Below are 19327 nucleotides of genomic sequence, written 5' to 3'. Positions count from 1 at the left end.
GAGCATCAAGTGTCACAGTATCACAACTCCTTCATTTACAAAGTTTAATATATAACAACCTGTAATGTTTGTTTCTAGGCTTTGGGCTATTAAAGTGAGCTGATAGTTATCATAAAGTTAGAATACACAGTGAGAAGACTCCTCTGGCTGCCTCTTTGCCCACGTCTATCCCCTCTGGCAAAAAATAGAAATTGCGACATCAAGCCTCACATCAAATGGCCTGAATGCCTGTGTATAAAATCCCTTAAGTTACACCTATTTACCCACTGAGTGTGATCTGACAGATGTTATGTAGTATCGTGTAACTGTGCACCACTGACATCTACAAGCAAGGCTAAGTTGTGCAGCAGTTGGTGTTCAAGAATCCACTTTTGCTATCACATTTCAGATCTAGGGTAGCAGTTATATCAGGTGCTTTGCATACTTGCAAATCAATCACCAAGATCATCTTACCTGTTATAATTTATGTTTACTGACATTTTGGAAGTGTATAGTGAGTAGATGGAGATAAACAGTCAAACGTACATGTCAGTTGAGCCATGCAGTCAGACAAGGAGTCCAGCTCTTTCAGTATGTTTTCCAGATCAGTGCAGGTAGTGGATGTGGTTTGTTCTGCAATTATGTCTGTGTTTTCCATCTGAAAAATAATTACATAAAAACATAAAAGGTTATGTCAACTTTCATATGCCATACACAAAATGTAACAAACCTGAATTGCAACTCTGAATGCTGACATTATACCCCAACTAAAAGTCAAACATAAAGTAACAAGAGTACTAAATAAACAAATCAAGGGCTTAGACAAGCCTGCTCTTGTTTTTTGTTAGTTTTTTCCTGCAGTTATATGTCAGACATAAAAATAATAAAAGAAGGCTTTTTGGGTGTGCATGCCTCCTGATCTCTTTGTGCTCTGGATTAAAATAAAGAAATAAAAAAGCAGAACACATTCTCATTTCATTTTTTTATTTATTCAATTTAACAGGCCAACAGGTCAGAACACATTAAGATTTTGCATCAGATAATTATTAATTATTACTGTTAACAATGTTAATATAACCTCGGTTAACCTCTGAATAGCTATAGATCTGTATAAGCTAATACAAGTGTTTAACATTGCCAGTAGAAGTATAACTTAGGTTAGAACTAAATTCAGAAGGCAAAGCAGCAATGACATTTAATGTGGCACATTCTAAAAGAGTGATAAATAATTGATAAACAAGCAGATTACTGAGCTTGTGTTGTGTGGCATCTGTTTAAGTATACACACTGCCAAAGGAATGGTAAATCTTCCTCCTAAATGTTATCATAGAAACTTAAAGATCCTGTCACAACTGGTATGCTCTGTCCCTCTCTCTTGCTTCTTGTGACTAGGTCTCATTCCCAAGTCATTTCCATTTGCTAAAAATACTGCAAGAAACAAAACCAGAGATACTGTAGTCACATTGTGTTCTCATTTGGCATGGGACAGGTCAAAAGTTGACATTTTATAGTAACTATAAAACAACCAATATTTTCAGGCCATGCTCATATTACCTGATAACTACCAAAGAAATGTGGTCTGTATCTTACTGAATAAAAAAATCGTTTCTGAATTATAATAGTCAGACATACAGAGAACAGAAGCAAGTCTCCTTCCAAATACCCCAGAGAAAAATTGTACTACAGCAATTGCAATAGTATGTTCAACACACAAAACAGTTATATTTAAAGGTTAACGCTGCTGTCATAGCCTAACCTCAACGCAGCACTGATGAACTGAAAGCTCTGGCTATATTACATCTGGGTTAGTTTTGTGGCAGCTGGTTCATCTGTACTCATTGAGCTCCTGGTCTCGGTCTCCACAGACTGCAACTCTGCATCTGTGATAGGCTTCCTCCAGTTTGCTCATAGAGGCCCCGAGCTCCGGCCTGGTCCGCAGTGCCACCACATCATAAGCCATCCAGGTCAGCTGGACTACAGGTGGAAAGAGAATAAACGAGAGTGAAAACGCAGGTATCACGCAGTTGTGTTAGACTTAACACCAAATTAAATGTTCACGCCGAAGATATCTCAAACCTCAATTTACTGTAACGTTAAGCCTAACTTTACACAAAGTCTTCTTAAATCATGCTACAATGAAATGACAACGTGTAGTTACATACCCGATATATTTTCAGTGTCTTCAATAATCCTTTCTAAATCTTTGTTCAGCTCCAAGACGTCGTCACTGTCCTGCGGGAGCTCGGGGGGCGACGATGAATTGGCCATCTAAATTGCAAACCGGCAAATGGCCTTTACCTGCTGTAAGTGATTTTTTTTTTCCAGAAAAATATAGCTGTAAAGTAATTGCAAAAAAAGTCACCAACGTTAGCTAACGGCACCAAGCCCCTCCTGACGTTCGACTGTCACGGCACTAAAAGCAGATAAATGATACATATTCGCGAGTTAGCTTACGGCGTTGACATTAGCTAGGCTGTGTGGGGAAAAATTAGCATGGGTTTATATAAAAATTAGGCTAATTGACGTTAGCCAGTTGTCAAGAACAACAATATCTAATGATATTTACATATATTCGCTAAAATATTAATTAGCCATAAATTGCCGTGCAATCATTATTTAATTTTAATATATGGAAAACTTACGGTAGAAACCTTTTCTTCTAAAAGTTTGTCAACCGTTTTACATACCACTGGGAAGTTCTCGCGGTAACGACAACGGTAAATCATTTCGCGGGGTATAATACAAATGGTACAGGCCAACTTCCTGTGATTTTTCAGGACACTTTTCACAGGGTACCCATATTTTGTAAACACAGTGGAAAACAACCTAAGTTATCAACACTTTATAGGCAAGAATTTGATATACCTGTTATCAAAAATAATAATTTGAGGTATGGGACCTATGAGAAATTATGGAATAATTTTAGCTCAAAGAAAACAGTTTAGCCCTTCACATATTACACTAACTACATTTGAATTGGCTCAAAAATAGTCTAGGGTAAGTAACTGATTATTTTATTTTATATTTTCCATCACTGAGTTACACCTACCCATGTGCAAGCTCTCTCAGGGGATCTCACACAAATTCACAACAAAACCTCGGTGTTCAGGGGTCTTGACTAAACTATGTAGAACCTTTATGGGTTCAGTTATATGTGTCCCACACTTCCTGGAAGGTAGCTGGATGGTCCCTTCAGTGGTTCTTGTGGTCAGAAAAAAATACGGTTATGAGTCTATGTTTGACAGTGCCTCTTAATTTAAATACAGTATATCTATCTGTCTATCTATCAAATGAAATTAAGAGAAAAGATACACAGGGAGAGACAGTATGTCATGAAATCCCTGGACAGAAACCCAAACAACACTTAGATTCTGTGGTGAAGAAGTTTATGGATGTTGAGTGTCATTTTTTTCTAGGCTAAACTAGAGGGTGGTGGCCCTTTTTCTGGAGAAATCACAAAGAGATATATACCCTTTACAAAAAGAAATTACAAGAAATGAAGTCCTGAGATATTACTGAGTAAACCTGTTGCTGTTCTTTGAAAGCAATACAATTTTATATTTGATCAGTAAGCCATAATGTGAGTTTATTTGGAACACACATGGGCTTAAATGGCACCATGTTACTAAATAAGTGACTTTGTTTGTAAAATAACATTATTTTTAATTTTAAAATATTAATAATCTAATGAACACATTGCCAAATGAGAAACACCATTTTACAGCTTTTGCTTATAAATCAGATCAGTATATCTAAAAACAAATACTTCTGGGCTTGTTACACACAAGGAATTTTTATCCAGTAAGAACCAAGGCAGCCATCTGTGTACACATACATACACTGATGGCAGCACTGTCACTGCTCTGGCTATCAGGGGCATCTTGGGGTTTAGTGTCTTGCCCAAAGGCATTTTGACACCTGGACTGGGGAGAACAGGAATTGAACCGCTGACCTTCCAGTGGGGAGACGACCCCTAATGTAAACCTCTAAACCTGACATAATGTTGCCTTATACTTGTGGCTCAGGATCTACAGAAAATATGGTAAATGGTATATATAGGCCTATCCACAATAATTAAATCTAGGGTGTTCACAAAAATATTTGTTGGTACTGCAGAAAAAAGGAATAAGCTGCCCATGATAGCAGAACTAACATGCAGTAGGGAAAATGATTACAAATTCTAATCTAAACAGACCAGCTAAATAAATAGTTCCTGTCAGTCAGTTTAAATTATCATCATAACCATCAAAAAATATTACAGATGACCGAACTCAATCAATGTTTGAAGAGCAGATTGAGTGGAAAGTTATTTAATTGAGTGTAAACAAACCCTAAGGAGGAACTGGATTAGCTGACAGAAGGAAAAAATGAGAGCGAGAGAGAGAGAGAAAAAGCAGTAACAGAGTACTCACCTGAGAACACAACCAATCAAAAGAGACTGGGGGCGTATCCAGGGAAACAGATAAAGCAGGTATGACAGGTGACATCTTGACATAAAGCAAGGGCAAACGGACAAGAAAGGGGTGGAGAAGAGTAGCCTGAAAACTGGAAGCCTAGAGACCCTCATTTGAATCAGCTTATGTTCAAAGGCCTGAACCAGAACAGGACTTTCGGGGGCAGACAAAATCATCACAGATAGAGTTTGGCATAGATAGGAAGGACAGCAAGAGATTCTGAGAGGTGACAATGTCTTCATTTGAGACCCAGGGTCAATCTCCTCCTCGGTGTGGCCCACAGTTCCCCAACCTTGGCCAGGAACCTCCTGAGCTCAGCATGTACAGTGACTGTTACTACCCTCCACCTTCACTGCCAAGTCCTCAACGTACTGCGCCGACCTCCTACGACCTGAGTGACTACACCACCCCTCCCCCAAACCCTTACCTCTGGTTCAACAGCGCCGGGATCAACACGCCATCGTATCTGGCTACCACCGGCCCGCCAGGAAACCCCGGCCCTCCCTTTGTTCCTCAGCACTATGGCATGCAGAGGCCTTACTTAGGTCCGGCTGGAGCTGGGGGTCCTGGAGGAGAGCTGAGCTGGTTCTCTCTTCCCTCACAAGAAGACTTGATGAAGCTGGTCAGGCCTCCGTACTCCTACTCCGCTCTCATTGCCATGGCTATCCACGGAGCACCGGACAGGAGACTGACACTGAGTCAAATTTACCAGTATGTCGCTGACAACTTCCCTTTCTACAACAAGAGTAAAGCAGGCTGGCAGAATTCCATCAGACACAACCTGTCACTCAATGACTGCTTCAAAAAAGTGCCCAGAGATGAAGATGATCCAGGTAATAAAAATGTTTTTCATGGCTTTATCTAACAAGCAAGTGATTATGCAAGCAGTTTTTAAAATTTCCATTCACAGTTCAATGATATTTCATTTTGAATGAATTGTGTTTTAAATGTGTGCTGCATATTGTAAAGCTTAAAGTTTATTTTTCAAACCTAAATTCAGTTTTGTTGACTGTTCACTCTGATATCACAGGAAAGGGCAACTACTGGACTCTTGACCCAAACTGTGAAAAGATGTTTGATAATGGAAACTTCCGCCGCAAAAGAAAGAGAAAGTCTGACTCCCTCTCCACTGGTGATGGCAGTCCCGGGGCTCCAGATTCAGGTGACAGTGAGAGAGGCAGCCCCAAACATTCTGGTAACCCTGCTCTTGACATCGACCCTACACCAGAAAGGATCCCCTCCCCTTCGTCGTCAGGCCCTGCACCGTGTCTGAGCAGCTTCTTATCCGAGATGTCTGGCGTGAGCTCTGGAGGAACGAATGAGGTGGGGGGTGATGGGTTAAGCAGGCCACTGCCTATTAACCTTCCTTTAGATGGCCCTCACAGATCCACACAGCCTGGAAGTTTCAGTAGCTACTCCTCTAGCTCCGGCGCCCCAGAGTGGGTATCACAAGTGCCAGCTCCCCCTATTCTCTCCTCATCACCTACTCACTCTTCTTTAGGGTACACTAGCCCCATCCTCAACCAGTTCAATGGGTCCAGTGGGCATTTCTACCCTACACTGGGCTCAACCGGAATCATCTATCACCGTGAGGGCACAGATCTGTAATAAGACATTAGGGGTGAAATGTTTGGTTTGAAAAGACTCTTTTCTTTGTACCTGTTTGGTCACTTTTGTCTTGTAGAGGTTCTGTTCTGTGAAAGACAATACACATGCACATACACACAAACACACAGATTATGTTTGCGCTGACTTAGACAGTTGAGATCACTATAGCGTGTGACAACAGAGTAAAACAGCTCTGATTCCCACAGAAACAGCTGAGTCAGACACAGCAGACTACAAGCATCACTGTAGTCAGCTTGGCTATCAGGCCTTGGTCAGCTTTTATTCTAACCAGAGCTAGTCCATATCAGATCTGACTCATTATTAACAAATCCTAGATCTGATCTGCTGACATCAGCCCATTCTCGACTGCCATCTGCAATTCTTTGATGGTTCCACCTATACAATAGTTAAATCACACTATTGTCTATGTAGTGTGCGGTGGTTACGTAGGTAATAGGTAATAATTAAACTGGTTTTAGTCCTATCACTAGACAATATGATGACCCTATAGTCTTGATATAAAAGTCATATGTGTACTTTGTAAATACATGTTGTGTAATGTTATCCATTTACATAGTTGGCTTGTTGGTGCAAATGTCATAGTACAAAATGCATTCTTAATGTATGCTATAAATGTTGGTTTTTGATATGAATAAAAGGTTTCAGAATTTTCAATTTGCATTTTTTTTTTTCATTTTATTTTAAAGAGAATAAACTGATTGGTTGTTGTTCAGGAGCAAATAGCTATATGGTTTCTCTTATACTACTGCACCACAAAACATAAGAGAAAGAGAAAAAAAAGCTAAATAATAATAATAAAAAGCAGCGATGCCTGCTATAGAACTTGCATGTCAGTGAAACCTGATCTTTGTGTGATAGAATGTTAACTGATTCTTCTAAACCGTGAAAATCCACGTTCCCATGCTGTCGCTCTTTGCTACACTAAACACTGAAACCCCTCTCTATCACACCATCTACTCTATCTACAGATACTGCTGACTAGATGCTGGCAGTTTTGTTAGGGGAGAGGGAACAATTGTAAATACAACTACTCAACACACTTCATAGCATGTTAATTCATGCTATGAACATGGACAAATTTTACCATGATATAGTCGTCCAACAATGGAGAGTCAAAACTGTACAAGCAGTAGGTAAGTAAACAGCTTTAAGTAAGCAGCTTTATTGTTATATGTACAGAAACTGGGTTTGCAGTGTATAAAGAAACTTACTTTTCTTTTTTTTGTGACTGCCATTCTTAAGAAAGAATCAGGTCAGTAATATGTAGTATGCATTGAAAACAAAATATATAAAGCATAAAAAGTAGGGTAACAGAAAAATAATAATTGTGTCAGTATAAAGATTACAGAACAGTATTGTTTGATCTGCAACTGTAAAGTACATTTGTAAAATGGAATAGTAATGCAAATCTCTCACATGCAATGCAATAAGAATCTATACAGTAAATTCTGATGTATTCATGTGTTGTTGTCTCCTGTATGTCTTGATATAGTAGTCCATATAGTAATACAAAATCATACTTTACATTTCATATTGCAACACTTGGAAGACATTATAATGAGTCCATGATTACTCTGCCAAATTGTAAATTTTGGCCTAACTTAATAATTAACAAAACTCAAACAATTAGCAATAGCCATTTTCCGCTGTACTTAATTTAATATCCAGATTTGGTTAAATGTATAGTATAAAATTTGCCAATTATTTTAATTGACTTTTATTGTGTTCTTTAATTGTCCTGAACAACGTTATTTAGATAAATATAGACACTTTTATTGGTGTCAGCCTTAGGCCTTTATTTACCCTGAAACACAGGCAGCATGACAGTCATTTACACTAAACACAGGAAGAAAGAAAGAAAGAAAGTACACACTTCAGACCCCGATCCATTGGCTTTAATGAAAAAGAACATTACTGGTTGGAGGTTACTGTAGGAGGTCAACCTGTCAAAATTTGCATAACCGATTTTAAAAGAAGCCATGAGGTTGCATGAAGTCCTACTTTATTGGTTGTGTCAGCCTTGCTTGCATATCTGATTTAACTCTGTGAAATGTCCTGCCTTATGCTGTGCCATAAGCATCATGATTCATTAATGAAGTCATGACTGTGCCAAATTCATATGAAAATAGAATATACAGTAGACTATCTTTTCCTGCAGATATTATTTTTATAGAGTGGATCAGCAGCATAAAAAGGAGAGAAAGAAAGAAGCAGGAGATAAGCAGAGAAGAGGGGAGAGGAATGATACTTAATACAGTAACAGTACAGTGGGGTGGCCTTTTGCTTTGCCAGAGTGTATTTGCCAACAGAAACATTATAGGACTTTTTTCTTGGAGATTTCAGTAACAGCAGACATCACTCTCTTCTGTCTCATTCAGCCAGTTTCAGATCAATGTAAATTTGTAACCATTAATCACTCTATGGATGGGGATGACAAGGTCAGGGGGGACAATGTGTTCTTCCAGATGAATCTCTTCACATAAGAAATGATAAAAGCTGAGGGATTTCAATTTGTTTGTATTGAAATTCATAACACAATGTACACTTTGATATCCTGGAGCTTGTTGGATTTTCTTTTTCTTGGATTTGTACAATTAACCACTGATTTCCAACTTGTCTGTCTCATGTTTTTCCTCCTGGAATTTCTTCTCAACTGTCTTTATCTTGTCTCAGTAGAGAGTACAGTTAACACTTGGATAGAAACTGATCAGCTATGAAAATTAAGTTGTGATGTGGGGAAAGCAAATATACACGTAATGTGGAACACACTGTGATTCAGGGATACCCAGCACAGCGTCCGTCAATCACATTAGTGTAGCTATGGACCTTCTTTGCCCTAGGCAGTAGAATTATTGCTCAACAGAGTGATACAATTAAAATCTATAAATCCTCATCTCCACCTGCCACCTGGCTCGTGGCAGTCTTCCACACACCTGTCGGACTAACGGAGCGTGCCCACAGACACACATATATGCATCTACTCTATTCATTTATGTGTACGTGCATGTGTGTACACATTCATGCAGTGCAGGGGATTACAAGTGTGTGGTGTTTATAATATAAACTCAAAGAAAGAACAATTACACCAAAGCTGCTATGTATAAGGGATTTGTTTTTGTAAGAACAACCCTGAAATACTAATTAAACCAGTTTACACAAGATTTCAAACCTCACAGTGTAGTGGATAAAGTCTGACATTTAACAAATCTGTCCAAGTTGATTCCTCTAAAGTGAGGGGATATACTCCTTCAGTCTGGATAACTGCTACTTAAATGGAAAGCTACTGTCCTGGTACAAAATTAACCCAAAACACACAAGGACAAACACACGCGCCTTCTGTATTTACTAAAACAGTCATGTCTTATCAAGGCTGTTTAGTAAACGGCAGCAGAACGTCAAGCCTGGAGGCATGTCGTCATGCCCAGTGCTCCACCGCTGCTGTTTTGTGTAAACATCTACACACACTCCTGACACACACATACAGGTGATAAAAGGAATAAGGTACCTTACCCTTAGTCTGGAAGTCACTGAACAACCTTTTCTTTTTTCTACACATTAGAGGTCAGTGGAAAATGCTAGAATATGAACACTTGTTAGATTATGGTTTGTACCTGGTGGCTTTTAACAGTTTAACACATGAAATTCTTACTTTGAAAATGTTCCAAAGTTTGACTTAGAAATTGTACAGTCAAATACCACTGATCCTAATAACATTGTTCAGTAATACAAGCTCCGCAGTGCCTAAATTCTCAGACATGTGACACGTTGCCATCACCAAAATCCAGCATTCATAGTCCACAGAAAAAGTCCTAGTTTGCCCATGTCCCATAAAGGTTTTCCACAAAACAGCATATAAATGCAGCAACTCCTTCTCTGTAAAATAGTGGATCCCAGTGTCTCAGAGTCCAGAGAATTAGGCAGCAAGTGATCTCTTCTTCTTAAACATGGCTTATATACACGATTTGGGCAAAAGAGAAGTTTAAAGACAAACACAGAGTGCAATGTGTGTATATATGAATCATTGCTATTTCACCCTAAAATATTTGCCATGTCAACATGCAGTAAACATGGTGATATGAACAGGGTTTTGGAGTGAGGGAGGGGAAGAAGGGGGGAATAAAGTGTATACTGTGTGTCTTACTGGACATCTGCAAAGCTAAAGGGGGGATCTAAGAAACTGGAAGCATCTAGTTATGTAATCCTCTCTTATTTTTTGTTTTCCATTTCATTCCATTCGCTCCTTTACTGACTGATGGCACATTGACTGTGTTTTGTCACAGCTGTCCTGATGCAGTATTGGGCTAGGTCAGGGGTGTTATTTGGGCTCAGTGAAAATGTAACTGATAATTAGATAGAATTAATTAAAGTCCAGACATTTAGTCTTTTTTTAGCCATAGTAGTCACATTTCTATAGGGATGGCACGTCAGTGTATCAATCAGTCAGTCCTTCACTTCTGTTACAGACATAAACATTTCACAACTATAGGCTCTAATACCAAGAAGTGCTGCAGAGGATGGATTCTGTTGATGTCATCACCTGACTTTTCCTCCTTCTGACATGATGTTGGTATTTATGGTTTTGTATGAAACAATTCAAAGAGTATTGGACTGATTGCAATCAAACACTCATGACTACTTCATAAAGAACTGTAATTTTGGTGATCCGGTTGGATTTTTATTTAGTAGCTTACCATCATCAGGCCAAAATTCACATTGCTGACATTTTTCAGCCCAAAAATTCAGTCTCAGTTGAACTTTGTGTTTAGTGCTAATTGGTAAATGTTAGCATGCTGACAATGTAAACTAAGATGTTGAACATGGTATACATGGCTGGTCAGCACTGGCATGTTAGCATTGTCACATTGCGCATGTAAGCATGCTAATGTTAGCATTTAGCTCAAAGCACTGTTGTGCCTACAAACAGCTCTCATAAAGTTGTTAGCAAAGGCTGCAAGTAGAAACCATCTCTCTGTTCTTCCTGCATTATATTGTGTTCTTGCTGTATTGTTATTTGCTTCCTTCACTTGCTGCTTTAAAGTGCCTTAGATTTGTGATTTTACTACCTATTTAGGTTTGTGTTATTGCTCATCTACTTTATATTTCACGGGTATTATGTGGCATTCATGTGGACGTCAAAGTAAGAATTTCATTGTACAGGGAAACACGTTTCCTAACTGTGTATATGACAAATAAACACTTTGACCTTTGACCTCAAGTGAACTACAGTATCTCTGTACAGGATAATCACAAAGCAAAATTCTAGGATAACAAGAGCACATGTACCTCTGCCAAGGCACAATATTTGCTCATGCAAATGGGTCCCTTGTGAAAAATGAGATCCAGAACAACAAAAAATGTGTCCTAAAATCCTTAATTCAGATCTGATCTGGATGATCTTTTAGAGTGTAATAAGCAGTTATATGGTATATCTTACCTGAACATTTCAAGGTTCTATCTCCATTATAGGCCAAGTTATGGCAGAAAATATGTATTTAATGGGGTTTTCAATGTTAAATTTAAATGGCCATCAGATCCAGAATCCAGCTCAAATCCAGATGAAATTTGGTCTGGTGGTAGACATTGCCACCCTACATATATGTGTTGGGTTTCAAATGATTTCAATAACCTTCAATGGAGATATGATTTTTTAAAATTTTGCCCCATGTTAAAGATAGGGAATTATGTGATTTTTTTCCATTATTTCTTGTGACCTTGACCTTTAACCTTTTTCAGCCAAAATATAATAATTTCTAGGGTTGTTCCCTACCAATGTCTGTATCAATTATCCTGATGATCCATCTGTGTGTGTCTGTAATCCTGCTAATCAACAAACACACACACATGCTGCGTTTTCATTCCTTTTGGGTTTGACTTACATTTATTTCCTGTAAACTTATGCTAACCTTAAGCATAACCACTACTTGCCTAACACCTAGCCCTGACCCTAACACTTAACCTAACCTCATCCTAACCCTAAACCATGTTGCCACCCTAAAATTGAGTGATTTCCTTGTGGGTACTAGTTTTTGATCCCCACAAGGATGGCCGAGTCCCCACAGTGTGATTGTGTTAATAGGTTTCGGTCCCCATGATGCAAGTAATACAAAGGCACACACACACACCTATACATGGAACCAAAAACATAACCTCTTTGGTGGAGGTAATTATACAGTAAGAGCTAAAGTGAAAGATAAAGGGTGTTCTTTCTTGTTGCATATTTAGGTTCTTCAGTTATTGCATCTGAAGATATAGTGTGACTCTCTAGATACAATGATAAACACAATATCACAAGTGTTATTATTATTGATTTCAGGGAGCCTTATCTAATTTCCCTTCTGGATGGAAAAGACATAAAATTACTCTGAACATAAAGCCCAGCTGACAATCAGGTCTTCTTGATATAAACTAAATCACACCCATTTTATGAGGCTGTATTTTAGCATGCAGTATGAAGACTATTTAGTAGATAATGGAAAATGCACTAATATACTCTGTATGGCACCAGACAGCATGAGTGAGATCCAAATTGTATGCATTCAGATGATAAATTGCTCAACACAACACCAAACCAAGTAAAGAAAGACAAACTAGAATGTTTCCAATTCCAGCCTAAAAAAGTGGCTGTTAACCCTGACATCAACTATACAATTTTGCCTCAGGCAGATATGACATAAGAATAACCATTCTCATGTTTACAATAGGATCTGGTACCAACCTGAAAGAAAGTTTTTATGTGCATTTATTTTTAATGTCAAATCACTACAGAATGATAATGCAAAACACTGGCAGTGTAACCCAAACAATCATTGCTGCTGCACATGCAGCTCCCATGCAGCATGCATTCTCTTATTATATTCTTATATATTTTTATTATACTGCTGCATTTGCTGCTTAAAGTGCCTTAGATTTAGTGTTACTTATTTATCTACTTTATATTTCATTTGTATTTTGTGGCATTCATGTGGATGGCAAAGTAAGAATTTCATTGTACAGGGAAACACGTTTCCTAACTGTGCATATGACAAAAAAACACTTTGACCTTTGATTGTTTTAAATTTTCTCAAGAGTGGCTCTGGTTTCCTTTGTCCCTTTGTTTTTGTTTTTAGACTAATGATGATGATTATAGCAGCCATAAAAATGGTTAAGTGACCACTCCCTGCTCCTCCGACACTATTTGCATAAACATTCAGACACAGTACAAAGTATTCAGTAATGCATGTAATAAAACTAACCAGGACATATTGATATTTATGACCATTGTGCCTTTTAGTCAATTCAAAGTTATTTAAAGAATTGCTAAGACGTTGCCAGATTTATTAAAGTTTAATCTCAGTGTCAACATTTGTAAAAGTTTGCTTCAGGCTTTCAGATTTTGCCATTGATAACAGTTACAGTTAAAGGTGCACACATGCATGCTGAACATGTATTGGCACAGACGGGCTGTAGCGGTGGCCACACTGAGAAATCAAAGGACTTAAAGTGTGTAGGCTCAGAAGTTTTTTAAATTTCTTCAAAACTACTCAAAATCCATTATATTATAAACAAGCAGAAAAACTATTACTGGAGCAATTTTACATACAAGCTCTGCACATCAGATTCGTCTTACTGGAGGCTTTTCTATATTGCAGTAGAGCGAGAGATAAGTTGTTTTTGGCTACACATTGGGAGCTACTAAGTATGTCAGATGTTGGCTAGTGTCCCACTTTTTTGAATGTATAACATGAATAGCAATGTGGTACTTCTTTTCCTAGAATTCAGCCTGTTGCAAACTGCCAAACTTAGTCTGTTTTTCGATAGGAATCAGAGACAATACAACTCACCACTAAGGGTATCACTAATAGTCATAAAACCTTTGGTTTGAAGCCATTCTGTTATTGTCGGCAACTGAAGGTTACCTCTGATGTATTACGTGTCACATCTACTGCATGAATAACAGGAAATGTCCCAACGAAACTGTTGTTCTCGCTTCCTTGGAGACACCAGACACGTACTGCATGTCTTCCAAGCCCCCATAACCTGTGTGTTATGACACACTGCTCTGATTCCAACAACAAAAACAAGGTTCCTGACATGGTTAGATTAGGGGTTTTCCAGTAGCTACTCAAAGTCTTGGATGAAGAATTATTTAGTAAGTACAGTTGGGTGCAAAAGTTTGCATCCCCTTTGAAATAGCAAAAGGGTAAAACGAAGAATTTTGTTCACCTCAATGTAATATTTAATGCACATTCAGCTAGTACAACTGTTCCTTCATCAACAGAAGTATCAAAATGGTCAGGGAGTGTAAAAAAAGAAAATTATAGTAAAAGAATGAAAATCATATCACTGTAAAAGTTTTCATTCCCCTTTTTGAGGTGTTCTCTAATACTGTGTATGTCCTCCCTAACCACCTCCAACCTCTTTGGGTGCCCTCTGAGAGGTGTTTGTATCCTTCCAGGTCTAATTTTTGCCCACTATTCATGGCATACTTGTTCTAAGTCTACCAGATTGCTTGGTTGTCTCCTGTTGTACAGCCTTCTTCAAAAGGTACCTTCTCAGAGGGTACCCAAAAAAGGCTAGATATTAGGCTAACAAAGAATCCATGGGGTACATTATTGCCAAATAAAAAATGGCAAAAAAATGAATAAAAAAAAAAATCCTTCAGAAGGAATGTGTGGTCAGCAGATTCAACGAATTCCTTGGTGAAAAACTATTTTGGTAATCCTGGTTTCTAAGAACTTAGAGCACATTTAGAGGAAGTGAATGTCAGTGTTTGCAGAGCCTTTATGTGGGTACAACCCTTCAATAAACAACTGTAATTTTATCTTGGCCAACAACACAAATTGATACTAATTCTACTACTAAAAGCATATAGCCACTGACTGACAGTAATTTAACAGTTTAATACTTCTACTTGTTTGACTTTGACAGTGAATGGCATGCAACAGTAACATTAGACAAACTGGATACGGCAACCATAGATGTGACATGTGCGGGGACAGGTATAGGAAAAGCAGAGAGTCCATCTTGTGGTCATTGAGAGAACAGTTGTACAGTGATTGCCTCAAACTGGTGCAGCATACACATATGCAGTGTCATATTTGGATTTATAGGGGAGATCCAGGTCAAAAGTAAGGACCCATTCTCTGTTAGCGTATAAGTTATGAAACTTGCGTCAACTCATCACTCTGTTTATGCCAACAATCCATATTTTAACATGGGAGTCTATGGGGACTGGCTCCCTTTTGGAGCAAGTGGTCGTTTGAGGAACTGCAGGTTTTGGTACTTGGCTCTGGCCTCATTTCTCAACTGTGGAGGTTGCTGCTTGGTTCTGCCCACACATTATGCCAGAGTGAGGATGAGAAAAACTAATAATGGTATGAAAGGCCCAAAAGTGTATGTCTTGGTCAAGACAAAGTTATATGATTAGAAGTGTAGCATGAAAGATCATTACAATCTATACACGCATCTGCATAACAGAAATCTGTTTACCTTACGATTTCTGTGCTTTTTTAACAGGTGGTACTTTCAACCCGTGACCATTGTTCTTTTGAGCTGAAGATTATAGATGAAAGTAGCCTACAGTAGTCCAACTTGTATTTAAACCAAGTTTACTTCAGAGTTGGCATTATCACTTTAAAGAAGTGCATTGCATAAACAGGGTACCATGCTGCAATCCTACAGGTCTATTGATGAAAATACAAAAGGCACCAACCTTTTTAGAAGTCCATTTGCTTTTTTCATTACAGATCTACTGGAGAATAAATGGCTAACTACTCACACAGATTGACCTGGTGAATTGTGGGTTTCACACATGACTGTGCTGCATAGATAATCAATTAAATGGAAGAGTGGGTTTCTTGCATGGTAACCACTTAGTAGGTCTAACACAACGAATGCAAGCATGTAGCAAGTATATGAATGATGTAGTGTTGGTCATGAAGCATATAAAATCCATACAGTGACATTTGTACTGAGATTCAGTGCAATTTCCTGATGTGCAATTAAATATTGATCACAGCTCTGACAATAGAGACAGGATTCAACTTTGCAGGTGGACTCATAGTCGATTATTTCATCATCTACAGTATGTGGCTGGATGGCTAGTCTCAAGAAGCACCACATACACATAATGTACATGTCTGCATCACTTAAAGTGCACCCTGAATTGCCATTATCATCCTCATACTTTCATGTTTATTTCTATATAAATAAGGTACACTAGAACATACAAAAAAAGTTTACAGCACAGATGGGATATTTTAGGCTTTGAAGGTTTGGAGGCTGAGATGGAGGTGGCTAGAGAAATAACAAGTGTGGGTGGAGGAAAGACAATTATACACAGGTGTCCAGTGAAGTGCAAGAAAGAAGGAATGGAGGTAACAGAAAAGAAAAAGGGGAACACTCACGTAGAAAACACCAGGGAGTACAAGTAGCTCCCAGAGCAGGAATAAATGACTTGACTTTCAACATGACAATCATTAAAACAGAATATATTTTCACAAGATGCAAGTCCACCGAGGACTCCAGTGTACACGTAGGTAGACTGCCAGCCAATATACTGTTTAAACAGCACACTGACATCCAAAAATAATATTCACCAAGTCTAACACAAATCTCTCTATCAGTCAAGATAGGCAGCATAGAAAGTGGTTGCACATATCCACATGGTTGTTAATTTGGGATTAGCCAAATCTAAGACAATCCTTTCCCCTATTACATTTGACAGGATGTTTGTAAAACTTGATGGGAACACTACCACAGAGATAATGTTGTATGTTTCTCTGAATACTGTGTGACACCGTGTATGAATTCAATAAAACAGAACATATTTTTATCACCATGGGAGACAGACTGGGGCAACAAAGTAAAAGAGAGCCATGACAGTGAATATGTGCCCATTACATTGTCATTGGTTGTTTAGCTGAAATTCCCCCAGAATTCATTCTTCTTCTTCTACTTTCGGCTGCTCCCGTTAGGGGTCACTACAAAGAGTCATCGGTTGCCACCCACCTGACGATGCGCATTCTAAACTTGGCATATTTTATGCCGGATGCCCTTCCGGATGAAGTCTAATTTTAAAGTTGCCAATCAACCTAACCTGCATGTCTTTGGACTGTGGGAGGAAACCGGAGCACCCGGAGAAAACCTGTGCCGGCACAAGGAGAACATGCAAACAAAGCACAGAAAGGCACCGGGTTGGCCAGGGCTCAAATCTGGAACCTTCTTTCACTCAGAAGTTATTACACATCCAAAAAAAACAAAAAACAAAACTGTATTTAACTGTAATCTGCTCATGCCAGGGCGGGCGGCACGGTGGTTAGCGCTGTTGCCTCACAGTGAGAAGGTTGTGGGTTTGTGACCTTTCTGTGCGGAGTTTGCATGCTCTCCCCTGTGAGTGCTTGTTCGTCTGCGTGTTGGCCCTGCGATGGACAGGCGGCCTGTCCAGGGGGTACCCTTCCTTTGCCTGATTGCTGGCTGGGATTTGCTCCAGCCCCCCCCCCCTCCGTGACCCCATTTGGGACAGAGTGGTATAGAAGATGAATGAATGAATGAATGCTCATACCAGTTGCAGAGACTTGACCTTCTGAAGCTTCATCTTCCTATCAGGCATTTCTCCCATTTCTGAGTACATCAACTTTATCCATGTGGCAAAAGGACCAGTATGTGTGCACATGTGCTTATGATTGTGTGCAAGAGTACATGAGTGGGTGGAGGAGCCTCTGCTAGACCATGTAGATGTGTCAGTTCCTACAACTGCTGCAGGAGAAAAGCAGTAAAGTAGATCAATTTAGACACTGCTCTCTTGTACAGTGCAAACACACATACAAATACATTCCAAAGTGGTGAATACATTTTAAATCTTTTCAAACCAGCAGTTCTATTCATGGAAATTCTTCTTTGTTTGAGAGATGCTGGTCCTCTGAAAAATAAAAAAACTTAAGGTGATGAATCTAATTTTTTTTTATTTCATGCAGCATGGAGGAAAGAACATGACAGTAAAGTCGACTGTTCACTGACAACGATTTTCAAAGTACCTGTCTTCATAGCTATAAAGAATAAAAGGAATAACCTCCTGCTGATTTAGTACATACCCATCTCAGATGTTGATCATTCATCCTTAACTGTGTTTGTTGCTTGCATTTAAGCATTTTTCTGAGCAACCAAGCTCATCTGTGTTATTTACCTTATGCATGCATTGCTTTAAGCACTTTACTCTGAGATGAACCCACCTATGTTATTTGCATTCACATTCCTCTAGGCATTAAAATCCCTTAGGTATGTTTCAGCTCATTTTCCTACCACTGACAGCAGGTACATTAAGCTTCCTCAAATCTGACTGCTGGAGTCATATTGATCTTCTCATCTATTTCTTTATCAAACATTTAACCAAAATGTAGGTAAATAAATAAAAGAGTTGATACACTGGATTCCCAGTCACCTAATAGGGTCAACAATTTTGTCATATGTCCATATTTAAGTTAACAGTGTTAATTTTCTAGCACTGGATTCACAGCAAAATACTAAATTTGTTAGCTTGTGACAGTGGCATTGTAACAAAATTAAACCAAATAACATAGCAAAACAGAACAGTTAACTAAATGAGAAACAGGAAACGGTTCAGCTTAGCTGACAAGTATTTAAAAGGCAAAGTCACAAAAATAGATACACAACACAAAGACATATGGGTACCCTGATAGACATTACTTCTGCCTCTCAGTACTATTGCTCTATCAGAGCTGGCAAGATGAGGGTGACACTATTCATTGTTCACACCCCCACCCCCCTCCTGTGGAATTAAATGAGATGCCACCTAGGTCCAGATGATAACCACTCCTGGCATTCCACTCATCTGAATTTCAAGTAGAAAGGCAAAAGGGACAGGGCTTGCTCCAGGGAGAGAGGATAATTCTGGTCAGAGAAACTATGGGTCAATGGATTGCTTTGTTAAATGTAAAACATGTCATGAAAGAGAGAATATAGCCAAGAAATTACATAGGCCAGTAGAAAAGCTAATGCTACAAAGACTGGGATACAAGTTGAAAAAAATGGGAATGAATGGAGAGAAAATGAGTTGTACTCTGAAAAACTTGACCTAAGAAACGCAGGGAATACAATAAGCAGAAAGAACCTAACATCACTGTCAATATTGTGCAACAGTTCTCTGTAGCACAAATGCAAGTGTCTACATGTATGTACAGCCTATATGTATACAGGTTGTACTGTATGTCTTTTTCCCCACTTGTTGCCATGGTCATGGCTGATTGGATGACCTGAATCAGACTGTG

At 38.8% G+C, this 19327-nt stretch overlaps 2 protein-coding genes across 5 annotated transcripts; one reads left to right on the top strand and one right to left on the bottom strand.

The window, feature by feature from the left end:
• Positions 1-1361: 1361 nt before the first annotated feature.
• syce3 (synaptonemal complex central element protein 3) lies at positions 1362-2254 on the bottom strand. Its single transcript, XM_020594008.1, has 2 exons — positions 2142-2254; positions 1362-1953 (listed from the first exon to the last, which is right to left on the bottom strand). Exons 1-2 carry the CDS (start codon positions 2245-2247, stop codon positions 1805-1807), a joined length of 255 nt encoding a protein of 84 aa, XP_020449664.1. The 5' UTR covers positions 2248-2254; the 3' UTR covers positions 1362-1804.
• Positions 2204-6660, top strand: foxi3b (forkhead box I3b). Of its 4 annotated transcripts, none has more exons than XM_020593906.1 (3): positions 2204-2282; positions 4717-5266; positions 5464-6659. In XM_020593906.1, the coding sequence occupies exons 1-3, from the start codon at positions 2235-2237 to the stop codon at positions 6039-6041; spliced, it is 1176 nt and encodes a 391-aa protein (XP_020449562.1). In that variant the 5' UTR covers positions 2204-2234; the 3' UTR covers positions 6042-6659. The 4 variants fall into 4 exon arrangements, with proteins under 4 accessions (XP_020449562.1, XP_020449547.1, XP_020449539.1 ...); XM_020593891.1 differs by having other exon boundaries at positions 2208-2282; positions 4687-5266; XM_020593883.1 differs by having other exon boundaries at positions 2212-2282; positions 4681-5266.
• The last annotated feature ends 12667 nt before the right edge of the window (positions 6661-19327 follow it).

The sequence above is a fragment of the Monopterus albus genome, unplaced genomic scaffold (assembly GCF_001952655.1).
Source record: "Monopterus albus unplaced genomic scaffold, M_albus_1.0 scaffold2.1, whole genome shotgun sequence".
NCBI lineage: Eukaryota > Metazoa > Chordata > Actinopteri > Synbranchiformes > Synbranchidae > Monopterus > Monopterus albus.
The sequence above is the reverse complement of the archived record's forward strand: the minus strand, read 5'-3'. Positions and strand labels throughout refer to the sequence as shown.

Coding starts and splice junctions, on each gene's coding strand:
- foxi3b (XM_020593883.1), top strand. CDS start 2,235: ATGAATTGGCCATCTAAATTGCAAACCGGCAAATGGCCTTTACCTGCT. Junction 2,283..4,680: donor GCAAATGGCCTTTACCTGCT/GTAAGTGATTTT, acceptor TCTTCATTTGAG/ACCCAGGGTCAATCTCCTCC. Junction 5,267..5,463: donor CAGAGATGAAGATGATCCAG/GTAATAAAAATG, acceptor CTGATATCACAG/GAAAGGGCAACTACTGGACT.
- syce3 (XM_020594008.1), bottom strand. CDS start 2,247: ATGGCCAATTCATCGTCGCCCCCCGAGCTCCCGCAGGACAGTGACGAC. Junction 1,954..2,141: donor AGACACTGAAAATATATCGG/GTATGTAACTAC, acceptor TTCCACCTGTAG/TCCAGCTGACCTGGATGGCT.